Here is a 26574-nt window from a genome sequence, read left to right on the forward strand (position 1 = left end):
TGGAGAGCTTCTACCTGCACTGAGAGGGCACACAAAGAGTAAAAGCTAAGAAAAATGTCTCAGTAGCTTTTAAAATAGTTAAAACTGAGGAGACCTCCAACTTCCAAAACATCCCATTGTTTTCTTTATCTGTTGTTTAAACTAAATTGCCCATGTTCAAGCTGCACTGGGAAACCTTTATAGTTCATTCCAGCTGAGGCTGAGCTGCTCCCTGCAGAGCTGGTAGATGATTTGGGGTACTAAGATTACAGCCAGGAGAGGAAGGACAAATCCTTTAATTGTATAAAATCATCAGATTAAGACTAACCCTCTCTGTAGTGCACTCTGTCAGCAGAGAACTCTGCACCCCAGAAACACAATATTTACCAAATGCCCAAAAAAACCCCCACCAAACGACCAAAAACCCTGGGCAGAGCCAGACACACCTTTCCCTTCTGTGCCTAAACAATGCAGGGGGTCACAGGAACTCTCTTTGTTCCCATGGAAAATAAATTGTCACCTCTTCTAAGCAGTTGTCCCAGAATTACACTTATGCTGGGTTAAACACTGGGGAAGAGACCTGCAGAGGAAGTTACCTGCACACTGAGCTAAGGCCTCAGTTTCTCTGCAGGACACACATTACTGATATCTCCTGCCCAAGTACCACCTCAGCAAAATTTCACACATTCCACACCATTTCCTTAATAGCTTCAGACACACAAGAACCTCTTGCACTGAAATAACACCTCACCTAGGGGTTCTAAACTCAGGTTTGTTATAACAAGCTGTACATTAAAATCTAGGTGAAGGTAAAAGAATAAATCCTGCCCTACAAGAGACACCTGGCAATTATGAGACATGCAGTCCTCCCCTGGGATGTGAAAGGTTTGCTTGGCTGCTGCAAACAGATTAAGAAGTCACAGTTTGGTTAGATTTTGAGGAATTGCAAATGATAAGAGAGCTGCATCCTTTAACATCAGGTGGGAATAATAAGAAGAGGATTTCTCAGGCAGGGTATCCAGTCCAGGCAGGGCACTGTTGGTTCAGTTAGCACAGGCTCCTTTAGGGAATGGAGTGGTGCAAACAGGAGCAGGGTGGAGGGAAGCAGTCCCTGCTGCAGAGCACACGGTTCAGGGTGATTCACTGAACCAGCTCTGGGGGGGCCCCCCCAGAACATCCAAAAAAGCTGGATCACATGCCCTGATTTAGCTTCATTCATGCAATGAATCCAGGGATCCAGGATGCACTCCAGAATACAAATCAAAGCATAGCTAATGCAGACAACAATAGTGGGATTTGCTTCAGAAGTGCTCTGCTGATCCAAACTAAGCTGATTCCAGGGAAGCACAGAAAACTGCCTAATTACAGAGCCAAGTTGTCAGACCTGCTGGCCAGATGAACTCCCCTCTGCTTCCAAGCAGCCCTGTTCCCAACAGTGCTTTCACACCTCAGTCTGGAGGCTGCTTCTACCAACCTCTGCTGCAAACAGGACCCAGGAGAGAAAAGAAAAGCAGCTGCTCTTTGGTGGTGTGGGGCCTGCAGGTTATCCCTGCTCCTCCTGCCAGCCTGGCCACACAAGAGTAGGAGAGCCCCAGCACCTTCTCTCTCGCTGGAATCCATCCCTAAGGATGAGTGCTCCCAATTTAGCAGGTTTACACCAGTGCCTCGGTGCAAGGAAGCCCTGCAGCACTAAGGAGTCTGGCCCACCACATTTGTTTTAATGCTTTAAACAGATAAATTAAAGTGAAATGTGTCTTTCGGGATGTCACTGAATAGGCAAGCTGAGAAATAAATTGAGCTTCACATATGCTTTTATAGCACGTAACAACTGTGACTGTCAACACAAGATCCTTTTCACTGTCAATTTAGCACGCATTCTGCGAGACCTTGGGGCCTGCAATTATTTCATTTCCTTTCTTGTAAATGCAATTTCCACTTAGTTCAGTGGCATGAAGATACACAAAAGGTGGCAGGAGTTGCTTGTATTTTCTGGTTTGTTCAAAATCGTAGAACTCCATAAACTACAAACACAATTTTCAGGAACAACCTCACCTTTCTGTCAGAGTAGGCATTCCAGAAAATGCAATGGCATTATTCATGTCAAAACAACTGTTGAAAATATCTTCATCTATCTGATTAAATTAAAATGAAGATAATTTTTCTTCTAAGGATACTTAAATGAAATAAAAGGGGAAAATACATATGATTGAAAATGGCATTCTGCTTTTAATTCTCTGTGGGAATTAAATACAACTGCAGAGCACAAAAGGAAACTGGGCTCTTCATCCACTCAAAAAAAAAAATGATGAAAGCACCTGCATAAGAGTGAAGTATCAGTTCATAAAAATAGATGCAAACTGAATACTCAGCTCATTTGTCATGTCTTCCTCCTCTGAACAAAGCAATGAAGACTTGTTAGAATTGGTACTGGTGGTATTTTCTAACTGACAGAGCAGGAAATCAGAAGTTTAATTAGCCATAACTACAATATTTTTCCAATCTGATTTGTCTCATCTCTCTCCTTTACTTGAAATGACGAACTGACAAGCAACTTGGCAAAGCAACCAAAGCAAGAGCACAGCCCAATTCCAAAAGGAGCCTGGTACTGTCAGAGAACAAACCAAGCACCCAGGGAACCTGAAATAAATACTGCTGAAGTAGATTTAACTCTGATGCTGGCTTCAAGTCTTCAATTTGCTGTCATGGAAGATCCTGCTGCCCATCTGTGCAAATGCAGCACTATGTTTTTGGGTTTTTTTTAACTTGAGATTTCAAGGTAATTCAAAATTTTTACCAACAATAAGAGTAATAGTTAGGACTTGTTTTGGATCAACAGAAACTGCCTTGCACACCAGCATATAGACCAAGATGATTCACATGACTGTATTTTTTAAAGTGTTTGCCAGAACTACTTCTAATCAAGAGTTAATAATACAACTACCATTCTTCAGGATATGGAAAAAAAAAAACCCAACCTTGTTAATCTTCCAGAATCTCTTGAGGGCTTTTTTTTGACAGAGAAGATGAATGCTTTCTTGAAGAATGTTCACAGGTTTTAGAAGAATGTTATTACAGAGAATTTAATTTCTCCTTTCATATGAGACTGCAAATTATTTGGGGAGTCAGTGGTAAACAGCTGCAGACTGTACAATTATCTTGCTAACCAAAACTGATATTAAATCACTTTCTAAACACATCTTGTACCACAATATATCTAGATATCTATATTCTACTTACTGTAAAGTAGGCTTGGAGCCCGTAGCACCCTTAGGCTGGCTGGGGACAGGACCTGAGTTGGATACTTTGGAAGTGAATTCTGTCTCCACGTCTTTCTTGTTCAACACTGCCTGTGGGGCACTGGCTCCTGAACCCAGCACAGGCAGAGACTTTGATTCTGATGTGGCCAAGATTCCAGTGGGACCTAAAATCCAAAGAAAGTTTAATGCTTCTGTTATCCTGATTGCAAGAGCAGAGCAGAACTCAAGCTAACTGCAGAAATCAAAATGGAATTTTTAACAAACAGCATCCAGTGCAAGAGAATGTCAAAATACTGCATTTGCAGCTTCTGCTCTCCCCACCAAGATTTTCCCTTTCTTGTACCACAGGCAGCACTTGCTGTGTTGGTTCTCCTGCCTTTTGGGGTGGTAAGTCCTGCTGCCCACACAGCCCTACCCAGGCACAACTTTGGTGCTCTTCCAGGCTGACTGCAGAAAAGCCTGGTCTCAATACTGATGAGGAATCAATGAACTGTCTGCAAAGTCCAAGATGAAAGTCTACAGTGACATTCAAATAAGCCACACCTGCATCAGTGATGGCATGGACCTACACTCGCACAAACTGTGTTTGCAGCCAAGCAGAATATCAAAAGTTTCTTAAAGAAGATGGCAGTAATGCACAGTGTAAAAACTGCAGACCCCTGGTCTGCAGAGGAGGTTAATTCAAATCACCAGTCCTTGATCTCATTTCTCTGGCTAGCATTACTTTCAAGAGTATTTTCACAGTAGGTTCAAGCAGTAACTCCAGCAATAACATCTGAGCTCCAGGCTGGAAAGAGGAATCTGTGTGTGCAGAAAATCCTGACAGAAGCATCTCTTGGAGAAAATGGGATGAAAAGCAACAGGTGAGAGAGGGAAGGGAGTCACTGTAGAAGAAGGTGAAGTTCTCCATAATGGCTGCAATGGCAGTGGTCTGGAAGGGAATGTAAAGCTTCAAGAGTCAATGCAGGGAGAGGAAGAGGACTCTTCTGAAGCCCAGCACTTACTGCCACTGTCCTGGTCAGTGGTCACTTTCCGGCGCCGCAGGACTCGTTCCAGCTCTGTTTCACCACTGTCTGTTTCAAGGGACTTCAAGCTTCGGGAACTGGTGGATTTATTCAGTGTTTCCTACAGCAAGAAAAAGGCATGAGGAACTCTCTGAGGACAGATTATGCCTTGCCAAGCAGCTCATGTGCACAACTTCAGCATCTTTCACACTGCAGTACTAGAGCAGCGTGCCAAGCCCTTCCATCGGCACAGCACGAGCATCTGGGAGCCGCTCACCATCCCACTCTTACTCAGATTAATGATGAAGGTATAAACCACTTATTACACATTAGGGGGTTGATATCAGGCTTAAGAGAGATGCCCTGGCCCTGCCACTAATAAACAAATCCTGATGTTTGCAGGAAACTGCCAACTTCCTCCATCTTAACATCTGAAGGATCTTAAGAAACTGCTAGAGTTCTCATGCACATAATTAAGCTCTGTTAGCAAAATGCCAAGGATCCATCTTCTACTTCTCCAGTGGTTTTTGTATTTTAGCATGGTCCTGTGTTGCTGCATCCTGGTGTATACATGTATCTGCACAAGTCACTATTTATCAGCTACAACTGCAGCATATTACATCCTGTAATGTAGCTGACCTGCCATAAACCTGACCCTGTGTCTATATACTTCAAGGTTTCTCTTTTGCACAGAGTTAGATCTCAAGCTGAAACAGTTTTTTATACATACAGAACAAAAAAAAAAAGTTATTACTGACTTATGCCATGGCTAGCATGTGGTATCAGTGAAACTGCAAATCCAGGAGCATTTTTTTTTTAAGTGGGAGGAAAAGAGGCTTTAAGCAAAGCCTGAAACCTCACAAACTTGCCTACAGGAATTTAAATACACATTTCGTGCATATTGCACACATTTCCCAACTCACAACAATCAACCTGCAACATCAGAACCTACCTGATGGTAAAATTTACCCAAAATGTTTATAATGCAACTGGAAATTTGGTACCCATATACTATTTCCTCCTCCCTCTGAGTCTTCCCATAAATCTTGTTTATTCAGCCTTCCAAAACATGTCAGACTCATACAGCATTTTTCCAGACAATAAATAACATCCTATTGACATCTTTTGTTGGTAAGTACGTAACTTTTGAGCAGAAATAGCCAAGGACAAAAGGAAATAACCCTGCAAGTTGCAAAAGCTATGCTATTTTCAGGACCCCTTCAAATAAGCTCTTAATTCTTCACTCCTGCCTAGAAGTTAAAAAAATTTCTTTCAAAACTATTTTAAATTTAACCAAGCAGGTTATTCATTAGTAGTATGCTCCAGATCTGTACAAATGTACATGCAAAAAAGTAACTTAAAAAAGGGAGTCACTCAAACTCTGGAATTTGCACAACATAAATGTGTTTTGTTTGCAACAATTATATGGAGGTCTACACAAAATGCATAATTAGCATAGTAACAACAAATGTTTACTCCATCACATTCCACCCCCATGTTTGTTGTCTGACTGTGCATAATCACTGCTCTCAAGAATAGACTGGAGTTGCATTTTATACAGTTTGTCTTGCACTGCAAATACCCTGAAAGGCTCAAAAGCAACGAGCCTGACACAGAAGTGCAGTGCCTGCAGGTTTCTCTCTGCTCCCTCTGAAGTGCACAATCGTCTCCCCTGATGTCAGTGACACTGTGCTGAAGAAATAAAACAGCTATTAGAGAACGAAAGGACCCTGGGCAGGATAGCTCTGTCCAACCCTCACTGGTCCAAACAGCACACCACATCCCACTATTCCTGTAATTATGGAATTCTGAATAAAGCACAGGCTCAGTGCTGTGTTTTATTCCTTTCCTATTTACCATCGCATTTAATTATGTGTCACTCTAATTAGGGCTCAGCATTAGGGTCTGGTGACTCTCTAGACCATTTCTTCCCTTCTTCCCCTGCTTTCACATGACTGGAGAACAGCAACCTTAACACAGTGCTGGTGCCCCACTGGTGATTTTAAATCACAGCAGAGGCTGTGGCCACACTCTGCTGTACTGTCTTGCATCCCCCAAAACACCAGTGAACTGTGTTTTGTAAGGGCTGTTTAACCACTGGATGATGAGAATGATTAGCTTCACCTTCTGTAGAGTGCAAGTGAAGCATTTTGCTTCAATACTGCCAGAATTCCACCTGACATGCCAAAGTGGCACTTCAAAAGCTTCAGGGTTACAGAAGTCAGGGAGCAAGAACTACAGCTCCTTCTGACTGACACAATTTAGCTCTTGTGCAAAAGAAGCAACCAGTTAAAAACAACAAATGCTACACATGAGTAAAGGACACAACAAACCTAGCACACTGCTCTCAGCGGGACCAAACATGCCTAATGGTTTTATTTTGTGATAAGGGGTTATGTGGACAGCTTCAGAATCCACTTTTTCTACACATAAACCCAGACAGACCAGAGCTATTGCTTTATTTAAACTTCACATATGCTAACAAGAAATGTGGTGGCACAGGAAAGAGACCAGTTGATAAGGACAGCTCTACACCAATTTTATGTGCAGTCCAGAGGCTTTACTTTGGACTAGATACAGCTACTCAGCTGCCTCTCCATCCCTAAGCATCCCCACTGGGAGTATTTGGAAAGTTTCCAAAGAATCTATGGCAGACATAGACCACAAAATCCCCTCTAGTGGCAAAGCACACAAACCCAGTACAGAGCACAAAACCTAATTCTCCCAGCAAGACCAAAACCAATCCTTAAGTCAAACCAAAGTCAAAGGTGGAATTGGGTTTTTTTTTCCCAAAACTGCTCTACGGCTTCAAACCAAAATGCAGAAATTTCACAGTTTGCACAGAAGGCCCTGTCAGCTCAATGAGAAGAAAATGAAATATAATATGAAAGTTCTCTTACCAGAATCCCTTTTAGTTCTTTCATTGCACTTTCAGAGGGCTTTGGTGTTTCTGGCTGTTAACAAACACAACACACAAATGTTAAAAGCCACACGAAATGGCCCAGGACAGACTGTAGCTGCAGACAGACCTCACACAGGGACCCAGGCCTGTGAGTGTGTGACATTGCTCTGAACCCTCCTCCCCTGGGCACAGGGCTAACATTCCATCCATTTCCTTACTCAGATGAAGAGAAGAGCCTCAGCTCTTGCGTCTGAATCACAGACTTCACATAAAGATTATGCTTTTATGAAGGAGGTAAGCAATATTCTACAGAAGCCACACTCAGGTGTAAGTGTTGCAGGAAAGAAAGTGCTAATGCAGTCGACTTGTTGATCATCCCCTTTAACCACTTCAGGTATTCTCTCTGTGCTTTCTGCTTCTTAGTAGCTATTTGTTTACAAGCTTCTTTTCTGTGTCAAAGAAACTGGCCTTTACTTACTGCTGCCTTCATTTTTTTTCTTTTCTTCAGGTATATGCTGCTCTAATTAATTTTATCCAAAATCAAGCAAAGTAAATGAGGGGAGGAAAATGTATTCTTCTGAATATTTAACAGAAAAGTTTATTTTTAGTGTAAATTACTGTACTTAGCTAAAATTATTAGACTGCTACTTATTCCAAACCTTTGTTTTAGGCCTGCTTGACTGGTTGACTGGTCTCAGGTGAACTCCCTTTTTAATCCTGTCCATCATCTCTTCCACAGCTTGTCTCTTCAGATCCGTAACTTCTTCACCTGCTAAAGAAGGCAAAGAGCAGACCACACTTCAGAAAGGAACTGCAGAGAAATGGCACAAAGTAAAATCCGTGTTCTTGCTCTGGATACAGGGATCTTTGCTATCAGCTCAGCTGCCCAAGCTCCTCAAGCATAAAATGTCATTTCACACTGAGGATCTTGACTTTGCAAATACCCAGCTGCAGAAGTTTGGACAACAGCAGGGCCCACATCCTGAAAAACACAAAGCTGCTGGAACAGTTTGGGAATTGCAAAAGCTCAGTGCTCTAGGCTGAAGCACCAGGGTCTAAAAGAACACAGCTCTGCCCCCACTGTGGCTCAGCAGAAATTTCCACAGCTCCACTGACACGGGAGGAGCTGATAGTGGCCTGTGACAGTGACTCCCAACCACTCTCCCATTTCACATGGGTTTGAGGACCTGGCTGGAAAAACACACCAACACCTCAGTCTGAACTAAACCCAACCCTTCAAAAAACACTGCATCAAGTTAAAGGCAAAAACTGAAATACCATGAAAGGAAATGGCTGCTTTTTCAAGAGTTTTGGTATCAGGACTGCAAAATATTCAGATGACATGGGGAACTCTGTGATGAACCTAAATAATACCTGTTAACTTATCAGCATTCTGGATAACAAAAGAAAAGACCCTTAACATTCCAGAAAGGGGAGGGGGGGAAGAGCACTTAAAGCAAATACTTGGAAAAATAGGGTTGATGCTATTCAAAGCTGCAACCTTGTACCTTATGTAACAGGAATTTTAAAAAGACTTCTGCTCTCTCACTTGTCAGGGTACTATTGATGATTCATAGAAATGTGGTTTCTGCATTCTAAGCCGATTTAATGTCAGGCTTTAATTTCACAAACAGGCTGTTTCAAATATAAAAGCTTAATTGGTGGTATGGGATAGAAACCACTCATTCTAAGTCCTTAACAGGGGTCAAAACAAGCCTCAAGTTTGATATAATAACTAGATCAAGAAAGAACTTTCTCCCTTTTTTTTTATTTTAAGAACAGCTCAACTATTAAGAGGAAAAGCACTTTATATGTAATTGAAGGAAGGTCAGAACTGTTCGTTTACTAATAAGTAATGAAAGACTGGGGAGTAGAGAACTTGGAGTGAATTTCATAGTATTTCCTGCAATCACTGTTTGTGACAGTCTCAACAAAAAGGCATAATCAAAACATCTAGGATGCTTCAAGGTAAGGAACCCTGACAAATCAAGGCACTATAATTAGACTTCTACTGAAAGGTAAGATTGACTCTTCATGAGAGATCTCAGTACAAGGTCATCTCCCTAACTCTCCCATCCAGACCAAAAGCCTTGTTTCTCTCAGACTGGTAACCAGTTCCCAGAAATTCCCCCAGGGACCTGCCCAAGTCACTCCATTCTTCATTTCCTCACCTGAAAATGGGAGGAGTAATGTACTTTCTTTTCCCCCACTTCCTGCCTGTTGGTTCCATGCAACAATCCAGCCTGACTTACATACCATTAGTCTGCTAACAGCAGGGGTTTTTTTAACAGTTATATCCTATAATTTCAGCCAGGTTCCCTTCTTTGTTTAAGTGGCAGCAAATGAGTTAAGCAATTCACTACAAACAAACTCCTGCTGTTTCAGAAGGAAGAGAGAAACAGCAAGAAAACCCTTGGTTATTTAACTGGCAATGCCTGTCTAACTAGCTCTGACTCTTCAGGCACTCACAGCATTTGTAAATCTGTACTTAACTCCTGTTCTCAACCTACTAAGTTTCCAGCTTCCATTAACAACAATAAAATGCAATTTCAGCTCTTACTCTGCATGCAGAGCCACCTTAGTGCAAGACTTGTTTTGTTTTAGGTTTTCAGTGTTATTAAAGGATTAGAATTACAGTCAACTCTGAGTGGTAATTTCACAAGATATGAATTGAGGGATGAAAACTGAAGTATTTAACAAACAAGCTCTGTGGAGAGGCTCTGGACAGAAGAAATTATGTGTGGAAGTTCATAAATTTCCCTGTATTATGCTGAGTATCACCTGCTCTCTGTTTAATGCTCATAGGTTTGGTCTTCTGCCTCTTCCAAGTAACCTGTGGAAGCACAAAGCCCTGCACATGCTGCAGCTCAAGCAAGAAGATAACTTTTCTCCAGTTACAGAAAGTGCTAGGTCTTCCCTTGAAGTTTTTGACCTGCAGCCTCAAAGATTGTTTATACTCAAATCCTTTTGGAAAAAGTAAATTGGATGCTGATGACCAGCTCAGTGGAGGCAGAGATGGCTATGAGTGCCACACAAATTTACTTGGGATCTCAAGGAAGTCTGCAGTAGAGTACAACAGAATGTTTCAGTTGGAAGGGCCCTGCAGTGACCATCTGGTCTGACAGCCTGACCACTTCAGGGTTACAGCATATTCTTAAGGGCCTAAAAACTTACAAGCTTGGGGCATCAACCACCTCTCTGGGAAGCCTGTGCTAGTGTCTGACCATTCTCACCATAAATAAATTCTTCCTTACGTCCAGTCTAAGCATTCCTTGATGCAGTTTTAAACACTCCCATGTGTTCTATCACTGGATCCCAGGGTGAAGAGCTCAGCACCAGCCTCTCCCTGTCCCCTCCTCAGGAGCTGTAGAGAGCAATAAATCCTCTCCTCAGCCTTCTTTTCTCTGAATCAGACAAGCCCAGAGTCCTCAGCCACCCCTCACAGGAATGCCAAAGATACCACTTCTCATCTTGGTGCACATATTCCTGGGCTGCAATCCCATTTCTGGGCTGCAGGGCAGAGGAATGTGCTGGGACATGGACAGCTGGAGCTTATGCTGACAATCAAAGGCATCTGCACCACCATCTTTAGCCCCAGCTCCTTTCCAGCAGCTTTTCCTGCAGTACCAGTGGATAAGGCCCATGGCTTGAGAAGGGATGAGCTGTACCTGACTCCTGCTGAGGAGGTTTCTCCTTCTTGCTCACGTTGGTGTTGGAGTGAGATCTCTTGCGAATCATTGACATGAGAGACCTTGGGGGGAAATGAAACTGCAGATTGTCATTTGTCCTGGGTCACCCACTGTCAGAATGAGCCTGAACATGACACACCACCAGCCTGCTTATACCTGATTATACAGCCACTTACAGAAGACTCATTTAATGGTTCTTGAATGCAGATGCACTGAATTACCCCCCACAATGCCTCCCATCAAAATTCACCAGAGAAATTTATTTCTTTATAACAGACATTAGGCACAAATCAAAACACTCCAGATTTGAATATTAAAAGCCAGTGTCTCATTGTGACACATGACAAACAGAAGCTGTTTCAGCATAATAAACAGAAAGAAGAGCCTGTAGATGTTGAAGTATTGTTCTCCAGAGGACACTTAAATATGGTGATCAGTATCTCCTCACCATTTCCAAGTCTGCAATCTTCTTACAGTGTCAAATAATTATCCCCTCACTATATTCAAAAGGTAGAAGTCCACACCAGCAAATGATTCATCTTCAAGAACAAGTACAAGCTCCTCTGCACTTCTGATGTGTCAGCAAGGCCAGTCAGTCCCTACTGATCATCCTTCCTTACACAGCACAGTGACATCCCTGCCTAGAAGGTCAAAACTCTGTCCCAAAAAAATGCAGCATCCAGTGCCCATGTCCTAAAACAATTTCTATCCACATACACATCACAGTGCATGAGGAAATAGTCTGATTTTGCTACAGGACTTAAAATTAGTAGTTTCACCTATTCCAAACAGTAAAGTGCACAAATTTAAACCAGAAAATCCCACAGCACTCCTACACAGTTAATTCATGCTATCCATCAGTGAGAAAGGAGCAAGCAGGCAAAATGAGTTAATGGACATAAAAGAAGCAGAAGGCCAAAGACAATCTTTCTGAACATGTTTGGTTTCTAAAAACAATGCAAGATGCACAAAGGGATGAATTCTCCCCAACAATCACATCTATTCATATGTTTAACACAGTAGTTAACAAGACTCCTGGATGTCATTTCTATTACAGAAGGCTGCAAACTGTCATCAAAGTCAATTTATTTTTAAAACCAAGCAGACAGCATGAAGAGATTACCTGAGTTTTTAAAATTAACGAAGCACCCTTTAGTGTTTAGGTGATTCATCTGGGTCTAATGCGTGATACAGCAGCATAGACAAGTCATTCTCTTTTATAGTGTTTTGCAGAAATCAAGCCAAATTTTGGTAATTTTGTCCAAAATTGCTTGATGACTGGGTGGTGATTTTCTTTTTTTTTTTTTTTCTTCTCCTTTTTAACTTATGAAAATAATTGTGGGAACTCAATGGAGTCTGCATTTTTATCATCATCAGTATCTGACATGAAGGGACACACAATAATCTAACATATCCTTTGGTTCAAAGGAGTTTTCTTGGCAAAAGAAAGCATTTCACAAGTCTATAATTACAGCTATCAGGTGAATAGAAAAAAAAAAATCTCCTAAATTTAGAGGAGACAGGTATCCCTCCTCCTCCAAAGGCACAGTCTAGACAATCTGTCAGGCTCGGCAAGGCAGGCACTGATCAGAATTGGTCAGGGTGTTAAGTCTGGGGGCAGGTGGGGCACTGAGCGTGTCCTGCTGCTCAGGAGCCCCAGACAGGTGGAGAAAGCCTTTTTTCCTTTAAAGACACTTTTCCTGCTTGGATACCAGCTGATGTGAGGAGTTCTGCTCCTGCAGAGCTGCACTGCTGTGCCCGGGCTGGGAGCACTCACCGGATGGGGTTGGGAGGAGGAGGAGGAGGGAGAGGCGGCGGCGGAGGCGGCGGCGGAGGCGGGGCAGGGTTTTCAGACTGCTGGATTCGCTTCTGAAGTTCATCAACTGCACAGGAGCAATGAAACAAACCACAGTGAGCTCCTGGGCGCTCTCATCTCCTCTGAAAACCAACTTTGATGGTTTAAAGAAAAAACTCTACTAATTAACTAAAGAACAAAAAAAACTGCACCACACAACTGCCAGAAGTCCATTTTTTGACATTTTCTACCAAGAACAATACACTGGATTCCCATTAGAACAGCAACCTCCAACCTGAGTTACTAGTGAAACTCTCCCTCACACAGGATTCTTCATATGAAATGACAGAGCAGGGAAAACTTGATCCCATTTCTGCAGTGGTCTGAGGTTGTATATGAGAATGAACTAGCAAGAGATGAAAGAAATGGACAATTTCAACCTCCAGACTATCTCTGTCTTACTGATGTAGTGGGCTTGCCCCATAAAAATAGTTGAAATTGGGCTGTGACAGAATGGATTTTTTTTCTCTCCTGTTTTCATGTCAGACCTAAAATGTGGAAATTACTTTTCTGCACTTGAAATGCTGTCAAATATAATTAATTGGGGAAGGGCAGAAACAGAGAAAAAAAAAGCCTTGAATTTCTTTTAGTTACAAAAATTCTTAGCAATTGTTCTATGTACAGTAAGTTACAGCAGAGGTAAGAATATGAAAGTGGATATGGTTCTTTGTTCTTGCAATGATAGATTCAAATTAAAATTAAAGTATTTTAAACTTGCTTTTAAATTTTAAAAGGTAAAAAAATTAAAAATCAACTGAGTGACTGTAAAGTCCAGGTATCATCTTTTGTGTCCTTCACACAGATATCCATTCCCATATATTTATCCATGTGTAAGACTCAGGGCAACCTAACAACAGGATTTTTATTCCTTACAGAAGTTTTACAAGGTTATTCCTTCACACATTTTGGACACAGCTGTTCTGCAGCTGAAGGCAGTTGCTGTACTTTGTCTAGTGAAGCAAAGGTCTGGATCACAGCTACTCAAAAGCTTCTGGAGTCTCAAACGCAGATATGCACCAACTAACCCACATACACACACACTTTACCCCTAAAATGAGTTATTACACAATTTTACCCGAATGCTTTAGGTCTCTAGCTTTTTCTTCTGCGTGCTGACACTTCAGCTCCAGTTCTTTCTTATCTTCTTCCAAAAGCTCTAGTTGCTGTTTAAGGCGACTAATCTCCTTATGCAGTGACTGATTCTCTAGCTGCTCTTCCAATTCTTTAATCTGCAGTTGGCAAACAAGAGGATTCATCACAATAAAAAGCATTTTCTGTCCCTCCTGTTGGCAAATAATCCACTAGCTATGGTTGTGCCTGAAAACATCATGTTATAATACAAGAGTGAAGCACAAGTCCCAGAAAAAGGAAAATTTTTGAATGAGAGCTGGAAAGATTCTTCTGAGAGATGTCAGAATATTCTGTTATGACCCCAAATTGCTTTATCTCTTCTTTAAAATATGTCTTTAGCTCCAAAGTACTTAAGCTTTAGGTTGTTCCCTTTTCTTTTTATACCGTTTTTATCACATAATTAGAATTTAATTTCAGAACATTTCCTCATTTGAAGCGCAAGAACATTGACATTTTTTTTTCTCTTACTGCTTCCACTGACAGGCTCATTATTTAAACTCCCTTGTCTCAACTCATGCAGATGCCAGTGGGGGAATTATGGAATATCTGATTCAGAGGCAGCATTCAGATGGCAGAGTAGCAGTAACTTCATAGCTCCCTAAACACATACCTTTTGCTCTAGACTTTTAAGTAGCCAAAGATGCAGAGGTTTTCTTTGAACTGGCAATTATTCTTCCAAAATAATCATTCAGAGCATTTGAGATTGCACAGTCTCAGCATTGCTGCATTGATGAAAGGACAGGAATTGTTTACCTATCCCTAGGATTACTCAGCTAACAGAGTTTTAGGAACAGGCCTCAGGGCTAAAGCAAAGCTCATTTTCAAAGCTTTCCTTGGAAGCAATGGCAATTTCTTCCAGTAAAGACAGTGACCTAGTCCAGCTTTAGAGAATATATTTGTTTATATCCTACCAGTTTAGGTCCTCTCTCTGCAGATTCACTTTCCTCCTCCAGTATGTCTGGCTTGCCCCCATCCATTTGTTCAGCAAGACCCAGATCATTAATGTGCACTGCCTACCTCTCACCTCATGTTCTTTCCTTATACCCCCAAGACACCCTTTGTATTACTCAATGTCCAAAACATTCTCTTGTCATCTCTTCACTTAACAGAACCTGACTCACTGCTTGTAACTGCACTTACTGGCACCCAGAATAAAATACCTGCCTAAACCAGAGCCTTCAGGCTCAGGAGCCTTCGAGTTCTGTGCTTATATCTGAACAGTGACTCAGAAGGGAATCACAACCTTCTCTGAAATTTAGTTCTTAAAAGCTCTTACAGGGGATATGATCTCAAAAAATTCTGAATGTAATTAAGACACAGCACTCCTTAAATTCAGGAGGTTTTCAAAGACTTTCACATGAGATGAAAAGAAATTCTCTTTTACCTTTTGCTGGTGTTGAAGCCTCTCTTCTTCTAATGTGTGGGTTAGCTTAGCATTGTCATCCAAAGCCTTCAAAAGCTGTTGATCAGGAGCAGAATTTTGCAGAAGCAACTGACTCTGCCTTTTCATCTTGTTTTGTTCAATAAACATCTGCCAAAACAAGCCCAACCCCAACAAAAACAAGTCAGGCAGGCATAGTCTAATACTAAAATGGCTATTGGAAAGAAAATGAGATATTAACATCATGTTAATGTGGCAGGAATAATGAGGAAGAAGCTGAGAAGGAAGGGGAAAGGAAGTTTGAGAGCAAAATTCACAAGAGCTAAGCTCACGCTGAAAGGAACCAGGTGTTTGCTCAGAACCACCCACTGCTACACCTCAATTACCCACATGTTGGCAGCATTCAGAATTTAAACATCTCAATTCTCTTTCCTGGAAATGGGAACAATCTGAGCCCCATTTTGGGAGCTCTGCAAAGACTAAAAGAACTCTAGGTGGAAGGTAAAATATCTATGAATTCACAGGCTATCTCCTCAAACACATCTGCAAGCCTTGGCATAAAGCCACTTACTGGAGGGTTAGCTGGATATGTGAATGATGGAAATTCATTTCTTCAGGAAATGAATTTCAGTCCATGTCTGTGTAATCAGTGTGGGCACTTGCCCTGGGAAAAGGCTTTTCAGGACAAATTCAGCCTTTTAGTTCTGATCTTTGTGTTCCTTCCTCTTCCCAAGTTATATTTTTCATGTGGCAAATGAATACATTGTGGGGGGCAGGAAAAATTAAAAGGTCTAGAGACCTGACATTGATAAAAATATCACACACATCTCTAGCCTTCACTTAAGAGATGTTGTCAGCATATGCAGTTTCCCTAAGAGATATGTTCCTCCTACACTGTTTAGGAGCTAGGAAAATAAAAAAGACTGCCTCACAACATAAAAAAAATTCTAGTGAATTTATTCTCCACCTTGACATCTCTTTCAGGTAGAGGTTTGCCCCCAGGCAACACGGGCTTCCACTTGACAAACTGAGCTGTGCCTGCTCTCAGAGCAGAAACAGGGACTGGGTCATGCTGAGGTTTCACGTGAGTGTGCACAGGTCAGCAGAGCCACTTCTGGCAGTAGAACAGAGAACAGCCTGAGAATGCAGGTACTCCCTCAGACTGCAAAAACACCGTTGCAGAGCTCAGCAAAAGCAAGGGGATATTTTAAGAATAAAGTATTAGAAATACAAAAGTGCCATGACACCTTTTCAGATTTCCATCCTGTTTATTGACAAACCAGAATTACGGATACAAGATACGGTTTCTTCCCCTCTGGCACCACTGCAATACTCTGTGATTTATTTCTTTTAATACAACTAGATATTAAATATGAGCTGATGCTTGTGGCAAGCATTCTTTACAGAGACACTTCAGCTGAGCTTTCCCAGCAAGCAGCTCCCAGCGCAGCTGTGCAGACAGACAGAGTAAAGCACTGACCGTGCTGAACTTTTACCTCCCCTGGCAGCCTGTCTGACCCTGCATGCCAGGAGGAGTCAATTGATGCAGCCCTAACACCAATAAAACCTGCAGTGAACACTCCACTGGGCAAAGCTATGCCATGGGGGCAGGCAGCAAAGGACTGGAAGCATTTGATGGAGAGGAAATGATGAACGTAGGCGCTGGTGCTGCACTTTGCTATAAAGCAAACAGGAACAAATTGCTGGCAGTGCAAAGTCAAATGTGCACTGGACATCAGCCCCCTGTCCCCAAATTCTGCCAGTCAAACCAATTCATGCTTATGTTAACCTTACACTAGTAGGGCTGTGGCAAAAACAATTCAAGGGCAAGAGAATTTCAGAATTAAAGCTACCCACAACAAACCATAAAGGTTTGCCTTTGTATTGCAACTCATTCATGTAACACCTCATATTCTTAAAATAAACAGCATCTTTGAACATTACAATTGAGAAAGACCTCTAAATCACCGCAAAACAACTCAATATTGTCTCTAAGTTTTCTGTGTTCCTGTTAAGTCACTCACAGAAGTTATTTAACCCTGACAGAAAACAACCTCTCTCCAGAAGCCAGCTTCAGTAAACATCACAGTTTACCCACTGTGAACTTTCAAAGCAAACTGAAAACCTGGATTTTTTTACTTTTTTTTCGGAATCTGAAAAATAGTTTAAGGTGATCAGTTCCAGATTTTTATTCACCAAGTTTCTGCCACTAAATCCAACCAGAGTTGTTCCAGCCTGAGGGAGCAGAAAGTTGCCAAAACAAGAAGAAATCAAGTAAAGCAACTTGATTCCTTCAACTAGAGCAGATACTTCACCAAGTGTAGAAAATTCATATTCACTTTGTTTCATGTTCTTCTGCAACAAAATGATAAAAATCCTTTTGAAGAGCGGGATGAAAACCTTTTCATTCAGAAGCTTTCACATCAAGTCCTGCATTTTCAATTAGCTTTATAAATTGCTTTTGTGATATATTCCTGCTCACAAATATGAAAGTGTCTTCAACATCACAGAAAAAAAAAATTGATTATAAGGTAATGCTGCAATCAGACACCTGGGAACCAAATTCTCACAGGGAGTCCCATCCATCTCAGATGTTACTTACACAATTTCTCTAAATGCCAACACTAAATGGAAGGGATAAAACCAGACAGGACAGTTGTGTCAAGCAAGCTGGTGGTACTGATGCCAAGTTTTTGAGAGGCTGCACTGTTCAATACAGGACAAAAAAGACCCTTGCAAATTAATTGTAACTTAAAATTTAAAAAAATCAACTCCTGCTTCAGCAGGGCGGAGACCCGTCTGCACAACCCCAAATATTAATTAAAGTGACTGTTGAAAGGGCAAAACAGTTACTAACAAGATTATTTGGACTAGGTGGAATTTAACCAATTGATGGATTAGTTCCGACTTTGCCACCTGCTAGACAATTATCTGCAGAGCATCCCAATCAATGCTGGAAACACAAGTCGATAGTGCAGGAATCTACTGAAAACCACGCCTGCAGCTGAAGGCAGATCACAAAGAAAAGCAGTTTGCTTACAGTCTAACCAGTCTCATTTTTAAAATCACTCGTTGTGCCAACCAGTTACGTATCTTCCTCTCCCTGAGTTTAGGAAGAGAAGCTGCAAAGTACAGAAAATCTGTGAGCTGGCCACTTTCCACCAGCAGAGTTTTCACAAGAACTGGGGAGGTGGAAAGAAGGGGGTGAAAATAATAGAAGTTTTTCCCTTGACCTCAGTGAGGCTGTACCTCGTTCTCAGCCCCTTGCTCCAGCCCCTTACCCGACAGAGCGTTCACTGCAGCTGTTTTTTGTTTACAGCAGGGCTGAAAAAGGAATTCTTCCTCATTAAAAAAGTTAGAAAGCAACTCCGTTAGTGTCAAATCCCTGGGAACACCAACCCGTGTTCAAGTAAGGTTCAGGATAAAACTGGATGCTTTCCAACCAACCCTCCTCCCAGGAGCAAAACAGTGACAAAGGAAGTTCTTTAATATCCATGTGTGCCTACACTTCCATGTACATGTCCTTTGGGGATTTGCTGTGAGCAATAACTTTTTTGTCTTAGTTACAGCTTGAAGGGAGAAAAATGTCCCAGTACAGCAGAGGTTGTTCTAGTAAGGTTATCAACGCTTGCATAAAGTAAAATAAAAATCAGTGGGACTCTGTCCATTATAAATAAAATAACAAAAGCTAAGTAGCAAGGCAGAGTCAAACTTGGGAAGTGTCAAATAGAAGAGAAGATCACTCAACAGAGCACCTGGTCCTTTTTTCCATCCTCAGCAGCACTGCCCCATTCCCTCCACAACCTAGAGAGGAATCAGTGAGTCACAGAGGGGTAACCCATTCACATTTGTCACGTTTTACAGGAGCTGATGCCTTTTGCATTATGTGTACCCCAAAGCCTTACAGCTTGTGTTCAGATCTCAAATAAGTCCCAAGAGAGGTAGGATCAAGGTATTTCTATCTCCCCAAAAGAACAGGCTGTTTGAAGGATTTTGTGTGAGGGGGAGGACACAGTGATCATGTCTAATTATGGCTTGACAGGGCACTAAGTAGCTTTAAAGTTAGGGTTAAAATACGGCTGGTATGGTTTTTAGTTCAGTGGCTAATCAGGAAAAAAATTTATATATATAAAATCTCCTTTAGTGGAGTCAAAGTCTAATCTAGTTGTGTTAAGTGAGCAGTGTGACCATGAAAAAGGACATATGCATAATATGGACAGCCAAGAGTCGCTCATAGATGATTAATAATATTTCTGACCAGTAAAGATACAATTCAATTGGATTTAGTTACCTGGCTAATTGCCAGACAGCTTCTGAAGGGGTGGTTTCTGAAGAACCACAAGCTGAAGCATTAGTAAGTTTTGTGGCTCAAAAGAAGAGGTCTAACTCAGTCAGAATGGAAGAACTGGAGTAGATGTGTTAAGCCAATGTTTTGTCCATCATTTGCTTCTCACCATGGAGGTGTTTGGAGCATGTACTTTTGAGTGTGAGCAGACTGTATTCCCACAAACAATGTGACGTCCTTAAAAACAGAGCATTATTTATTTTACCAGCCTGTTCTGTACAAAAATACAGTAGTTTCTCCAACTACAGCACTCATTCTTCACTTATGAGGCATAACTGCACAAAATTCAGAGGAAAAAATAATCTCTACTGTTATTTATTTCTTCATTTCCTGCAGTTTTATTTTTGCCATGGTAGAAGCACAGTGATACATTCTATAATGCTCACAGCCTTACAGCATTTAGACATCATCTAATAGATTCAGAAGTAGATCATACACCACATGAAAAAGGAGGAAACATTTTCACTTCCCCCCCCCCCCCCAGACTAATTGCCTGAACAAAAAGAGATGGGGGGGGAGAGAAAGAGACCAAAGAGTTTCCCAGTGCATCCATCTGTTACCATTCCCCAAGCTTCTTCCTGGGAAAAGGCTTGATGAAACATACTAGCATTACATCATGCTTCAAAAGCGGTAACATCCAAGCTCAGGAGAATTCAAGTACTAACTACTTATGTCTCTTTAATTATTAAATCCAGTTCAGTCAGCTAGACTGCACATTAATTATCTTCAGATACCAGCTGCAGTTGAACTAGCCTCAGTAAAGCACAGAGCAAGCACAGAGTTGCTTCTCCAGTGCTGGTTTTGCACTATCCACTCAAGTCCTCATAAATTAACCCAAAAGGTCACAAATGTGTCTGAGGAAGAGGTCTTTGGGAGCTTATGCCATCAAGATAACCAAACCCATTGCATGCAACCTCGTAAGAAGTACAGACACCTGCTAAGAGTGACAGTGGTTTTCCAAGTTGACAGCCACCTTCTATCTTTCAACATAGGAAGATTCAGTCCCAGAGTGTAAAGTCAGCTGTGTGCTAGACCAGGTATGGGATGCAGGTATTTTGAGGAAAAACAAGTTAAATACACACATTTTGTTGTGCAATAGTAACTTAAAAGTACAAACAGCTGTAAGATGGAAGAAGCATTGAGGAAGGAAAGTCAATGGAAAGATGAACAATGAACATTAGAGATTCACTGAATTGTTTTAATTCATCTGAATCATAGTTCCTTTGAATGCAGCCTTTCAACTTCTTAACTGCAAACTGTTTTACAGATAACCATAAACATTTGGGAAACCTTTCTTTTTATTTTTCTTGTGCATTTTGAGCAAAAGCCTGCATAAGCCTCAGAAGTGAAAGGAACCCCAACAAACTGCTCAGAAGTTAGACACTTCATTTCTATTTGTCCAAGATACAGAGGGCAAGAAAAAAATCAGCTCAATGTCAACTTTGAGAGCACAGTGCTTCTTCTCCATGAGGTTTCCAGAGCACTTCAGGTGCAGGGTTTGTCTCTCCACCAGCATACACTAATAATAAACTGTTCACTTATGCTGGTTTTTGCTGGAAGAGTTAATTTTCTTCACAGTAGCTGGTATGGGGCTGTGTTTTGGATTTGTGCTGAAAACAGCATTGAAAATAGAAAGATATTTTCATTACTCAGAGCAGTGCTTGCATGGAGTCAAGGCCTTTTCTGCTCCTCACCATACCCACAGTGAGTGAGCTGGGGGTGCACAAGGAGCTGGGAGGGGACACAGCCAGGGCAGATGACCCCAACTGCCCACAGGGATAGTCCAGACCACATGGCATCATGCTCTGCATGTAAAGCTGGGGGAAGAAGAAAGAAGAGTAGACCATTCAGAGTGATGGTGTTTGTCTTCCCAAGTGGCTGTTGTACCTAATAGAGCCTGGCTTTCCTGGAGAAGGCTGAGCATCTGTCTGCCCAAGGGAAGCAGTGCATGAATTTCTCGTTTTGCCCTGCTTGTAAGTGCAGCTTTAGCTTTACTTAGGAAACTGTCACAATCCGTGAGTTATCTCATTTAACTCCCAATTTTCTCCCCCTCCTGTTGGGGGAAGGTGAGCAACCGGCTGTGTGGGGCTGAGCTGCCAAGCTGGGCTTAAACCCTGACATCACTTTACAAAATATTGTTGCAAGGCAACAAACATGTATGTTTAATAAACCACTTATGCAAGATTATTTTGTTAAACTCATGAGATTTTCATATCGCTAAGAGTTCCAACTTGCTCCTCCCAACATATTCTGCTTTTGGCTTGCTCTGGCTGCATGTATGGTATTTTGTTCATCTTTGTGGAAGAGTGCTTTTCAGGGCTACCTCTATATTATTGCAATGGCCTTCAAGATACCCCCTGCCTTCTCTGTCTTCCTTTGTTTTCTTATAAACTGCTCCACGAACAGCTGAGAGATCTTAAAGTGTCTCTTAAAACCTGACACTAGAATTCTGGTTAAGCTTGCCAAGATTCCTGCGTTAACAACCCTGTTTTATTCAGGTAGGTACAGATTTTTCCATGCCTCCGCCCCTTACACACTCTATTTATTTAGCTCTTTTATGCAGATTCCTGTTCCTTTCACAATGGATTGTGACTCACTTCAAAACCTCTCTCCTCTTCCTTCCCCCTCTCCACACCACGGCTGACAATATTTACTCATTTTCTTTAGAACCTCTAAAAAGCATGAATTCTAATGTTTGAAGTTGGATCACTTTTGATTAATTAAATATATATTATGGTGGTGCCAGCAGCATGACTATAATTAAAGCTGTATTGCAGTTTTTTTTTAAATTTTAATCAAAAGCTCTGATCTTCAAGTGATCCCCCACTCCTATATGTGCCTGCTCCCTCCCTCTCTTGCTCCATGTCTCTCCTCTCCCCCATCTGTGCTCACTTCTGCACACATGCTCACCTGCCCATTTTCTCTCACACCTGCACTCCCAAGTGCTCCTGCTCTGTGGAAAATCCTCCCCACTTGCCAGAAGGGCAGGAGGCCAAGGGCATCCCTTTGAAAAGCAGCCCCCAGCAGCCACTTCCCTGGTCCCTCCCAGGGCAGCCGTAATGCCAAGACAGAAGATGAAACCACGCTATGGAGAGAGGGAAAGGGCTGAGTCTGAACACATGGGCTAACCACACCATGAAGGCAAACTTAGAGTGCTTCAGCCCCTTGGACAGACAACGTGCCCATCACCAAACAGGCACCTCCACAGGCAGCAGTTCTGTATTTTACTGACCTAAAATACACACACTTGGCTGTTTGAGACATCACAAACACTAATACACAAAACACTAAGATGTGCCATTTTTCAGCTGTAGTGACAGCCACATTACTTGGAGCCTCCTTCCTTTCTCCAAGGGCTCCAAACAAATCAAGAACAAAGTACTGAACATTAAGTGCTGCCCTTTACTCAAAGCTCTTCCTTCTCCTGACACTGCACAGCTTACCACAACCAACTACCATGCCTTTTGCAAAATCCAAGAGAAAATCCAGCAGAAATTTTGAGGTTTAAAAGAAACATTTTATAGAGACAGAGTAAACAGGTGGCTAATGAAAGCAAGCAGAAAATCCCTGAACATCCTTAGCATAATCCAAACACGGCTAGCTACTGTAAACACATCCTAGAAAACTTAGCTCTCCAAACACGATTCCTGTGAGAGGTGCTCACACAGCCTCACTCGAGCAGAAAGCTACTCTGCTGTGGATGCAGCTGTGGGCCAGAGCCTGTCTAATGTCTCAGGTCACTCAAGGGACACCATCAGCATCAAACCAAGCCAACGATAACAGGTTTTTAAAGTAATTTTAAATATTGGTTCCCCAAACATGAATCAGCAATGCCTTTGTTGTCACATGGTCATGTACTTTAGAAACTGTTCTAAAAATCTTTCTGAACAGCACACCACAGGAAGACAAGCAGGTAGAGAAAGGGAAGAATAATGCAGGCCTGAAGTTGATTGTTGTAGTGATTCCATTTTGGATAGAAGAACTCTATAGAATGAAAACCTTCAGGTAAATAGCTACTCTTGACAGTCTGCACCAACAGGGGCCCATATTCTGGAAGAGGCAACAACTAAATAATGAAAAAACCCAAGAAATACTTGTTTGCAAATAATCAGCATTTCATTGGCACTGTAGGTAAGTTACCTGTTAGTCAATTACAAAAAGTACCTTCAATATAATCTTTCAAAATGTGTCCCTCAATTTTTACTGTAGTTTTGCAACACGTTTTTTAGAAGTCCACACATATTTTTCAGGAAAAAACAGAGCCCTTAAAATTGTATCACTAGAAAGACAGCTAATCCCTCCAGGTTCCAACCACGACATCTTCCACATTGGGATGTTGTAGCAAACTAAGCCCATGATAAATTTAAAGCCTTGCCTTGAAAGGGGACCTTGGTAAGACTACATGAATAATTCCAAAGTGCTTTATAAATGCTTGTTGAAACAGTAAATTCATTTTTATGGATGAAATACAGATGTTACCCAAGTAGTATCTAGGGCTGGACGAGAGCTGGGAATTGAAATCAAGTCATCTAAACTGGTAAGGTTTTCCCACTTGCAATACCTTAATTTTTTCCTTGACTACTCACCTCTTGAGCAAATGACTCTGCTTTCTTCCGCAGGTTCTTTTCCAGCTCAAAGTTTTCATGAAGCTCTTCATATTCCTCTACTGCCAGCACAGACACTGCTCATAAGAATAAAACAAGATCAGAAGGAAAAGTGGAACAGATCAAAAGAAGGAAGTACTGTTTGATTTACCCAGATAAGCTGCTATTCCCTAGTACCATGAATCCTTGACTGACAGCATGACCTAGTTTTACATTTCCATGTAAAGTCATCTTTGCAATATTTGTCCTAAACCTCACCATATATACGCACAATTAATAATCTTCTGAACAGAGTAATACTTCTCCTCTTCAGACTCAAAATCTCCAGTAATAGGCATCAAGTGCCACAGACCATACTTTGTCTCTCTTTGCCTCAGAAGAGCTTTGCTGAATCTATCAAAGATTATGTTACTCTTGAGGAATCAGTATTTGTTTACCTGCTTTGGAGATGAGCAGAACAGTATTTAAAGGTAGGTACAGTAAGCAGTAATTCAGACAGTGGGATATACATCCCAGCATACCTGACTCTCAAAGTGATGCTAACTTAACAAAGCAAATTAAAAAAAAAAACAAAACAACCACACACACAAAAACTACCCAACAAACAACCCACATACTTAGAAAGACTTCATATAAATTCATCAGCTCTGACTGAAATGCACTGAGTGCACAGCTCCAGCACAGTGCCACATAAACAAAAGATACAGGAGATATTGCATTCTTTGGTAGCTCATTTCAAGCATACAAAAAAATCTTGCTTTAATTTAACTCTTCCTTCCAATAAACAGGCAAATGGGAAATGAGGGGTTGTTCTTTCAATGCTTAGAAAAAAGAAAAAAATTTCAGAAAATTTTCATCTGCCATATTATCCCATCAGAAGTTTCAAGCTAATCTGTTTAATCAACTGTTCTGAAGCTTGGTGTTGTAAGAGCCTTCGAGTACTGCCTGCCATAGGTTTAAGAAATGAAGACATGAGGAAAGGGTAAGGGATGGGCACCTGGAGAAAGCTTCCAGGAGATGCCCTACTATATCTCAGCCAGACCCATCGTCTTCCACTTCAGGAAAATGGGAATGAGGCTTTTTGCCAAACAATTTTTAGTTTCTTAAGGCTTAGTAAGCAACAAGAGGAAAGGGCAGAGTAATCCAAGGCAGTAAAATCTTTTCCCTCTCCTCTGAATTTCTTTGGGATCAACTATTATTCATGTAGAAGCACTCACATTCATTAAGCAAAAGCTTTCCTTTTTGGAGACAGATCTCTTTTTAGACTTTCCCTGCCTGGTTTTACCTCTCTTCTCTTTCCAGTAAAGGAAAATTTCTGATTTTCTTCCATAGCTTGGAAATCTTATTTCTCACATTCTAGCACTCCTGCCTTTCTCATCATCCTCTGAACATAAAGCAAGTTGTATGCAAGACCTTGGACACTCAAAATTAGAAGCTGCTTATCAGCTAAAAGAAGACTGGTGTAATGATTTAGGAAATCAGGAGATTAAGGTTCAAACCCCACCTCTATAAAGGACTATGCCCCTGCCCTAGTTTGTCACTTGTGCCACACAGGAAAATGTTTTCCTGTTCTCAGCTAACACCTGCTATTTACATTGCCACATTTTCCTGGTGTACAGAGAGTCTGGAACAGCCCATGAGTTGATGCAGTGCCTGCAGCACTAAGGTTGAGTGTCAGATCTGGACCACAGTCACTGATCTGTAACCTACTCCTTGTACTGCAACAGAAAAGCTCTGCAGCTTCTGCAAAGGGTGGTAGAGAACCTGCTGAGACTACACACCTCTGTTACATTTCTCCAACAGTTTTTGCTGCTTATTAACTTCAGTTGTCAAAACAGCCTTTTCTTCTTTCAACTTATTTACCTAGAAAAGTATAAAGAACACATCAAAACCAAGAGCATTTTAGTTAATGGCATAAGGCATACAGCACATACATAATGCAAGCAGTATCTTGCTGTCAGTAGCTCTGTTTCCTAGGCTTGGCTTGATGCTGGGGTTTCCAGTGGGATGGAAAACATTTTTACTCCACCTTACAGATGTTATAACAGATGTCATAAAAGAGTTATGAACTAATCCTCCCACAACATGTTTCAGTCACAGCTGCAAATATATGATCTTCAGAACCTTTAAGGATCAGATGCCATAGCACCTGGTTGGAAAGTTACTTGACTGTTTGTATTTTAATATAGTCAGACTCCTGTTTTGTTTGGCTTTTTCCCTGGGCTCTGTTTATTGTCCAAGTGCTGTCAGCTGTGTCTTTCTGAATGCAAGTGCTGCTTACACAGGAAGAGCCACTAAGTCCTGATCTGCATCAGTACATGGCTTATCCAGTTCTCAAGCAGGAATGAATCTCTGCTGGCTTGAAAAGCCAATTTGCTGGTCTAATTATCATGACACAGCACTGCCAATGGCTAAACTTAAGGATAC

General features: G+C 41.5%; 1 protein-coding gene across 1 annotated transcript in view; it reads right to left on the reverse strand.

Annotated features, from left to right (window-relative positions):
- The window catches only part of SHTN1 (shootin 1), a 54017-nt gene that overhangs the window by 5141 nt on the left and 22302 nt on the right, over window positions 1–26574 (reverse strand). Inside the window, exons 7-16 of the mRNA XM_005520774.3 lie at window positions 25929–26010; window positions 24130–24224; window positions 15202–15348; window positions 13762–13915; window positions 12609–12714; window positions 10811–10893; window positions 7802–7914; window positions 7141–7194; window positions 4241–4361; window positions 3217–3400 (exon numbers count right to left, since the gene is read on the reverse strand). Of these exons, the coding sequence (XP_005520831.1) occupies window positions 3217–3400; window positions 4241–4361; window positions 7141–7194; window positions 7802–7914; window positions 10811–10893; window positions 12609–12714; window positions 13762–13915; window positions 15202–15348; window positions 24130–24224; window positions 25929–26010 (1139 nt within the window). The remainder of the gene's footprint in view (window positions 1–3216; window positions 3401–4240; window positions 4362–7140; window positions 7195–7801; window positions 7915–10810; window positions 10894–12608; window positions 12715–13761; window positions 13916–15201; window positions 15349–24129; window positions 24225–25928; window positions 26011–26574) is intronic.

This window comes from Pseudopodoces humilis, chromosome 9 (genome assembly GCF_049639895.1).
Source record: "Pseudopodoces humilis isolate 2021_Gansu_Grassland_sample_001 chromosome 9, ASM4963989v1, whole genome shotgun sequence".
Lineage (NCBI taxonomy): Eukaryota > Metazoa > Chordata > Aves > Passeriformes > Paridae > Pseudopodoces > Pseudopodoces humilis.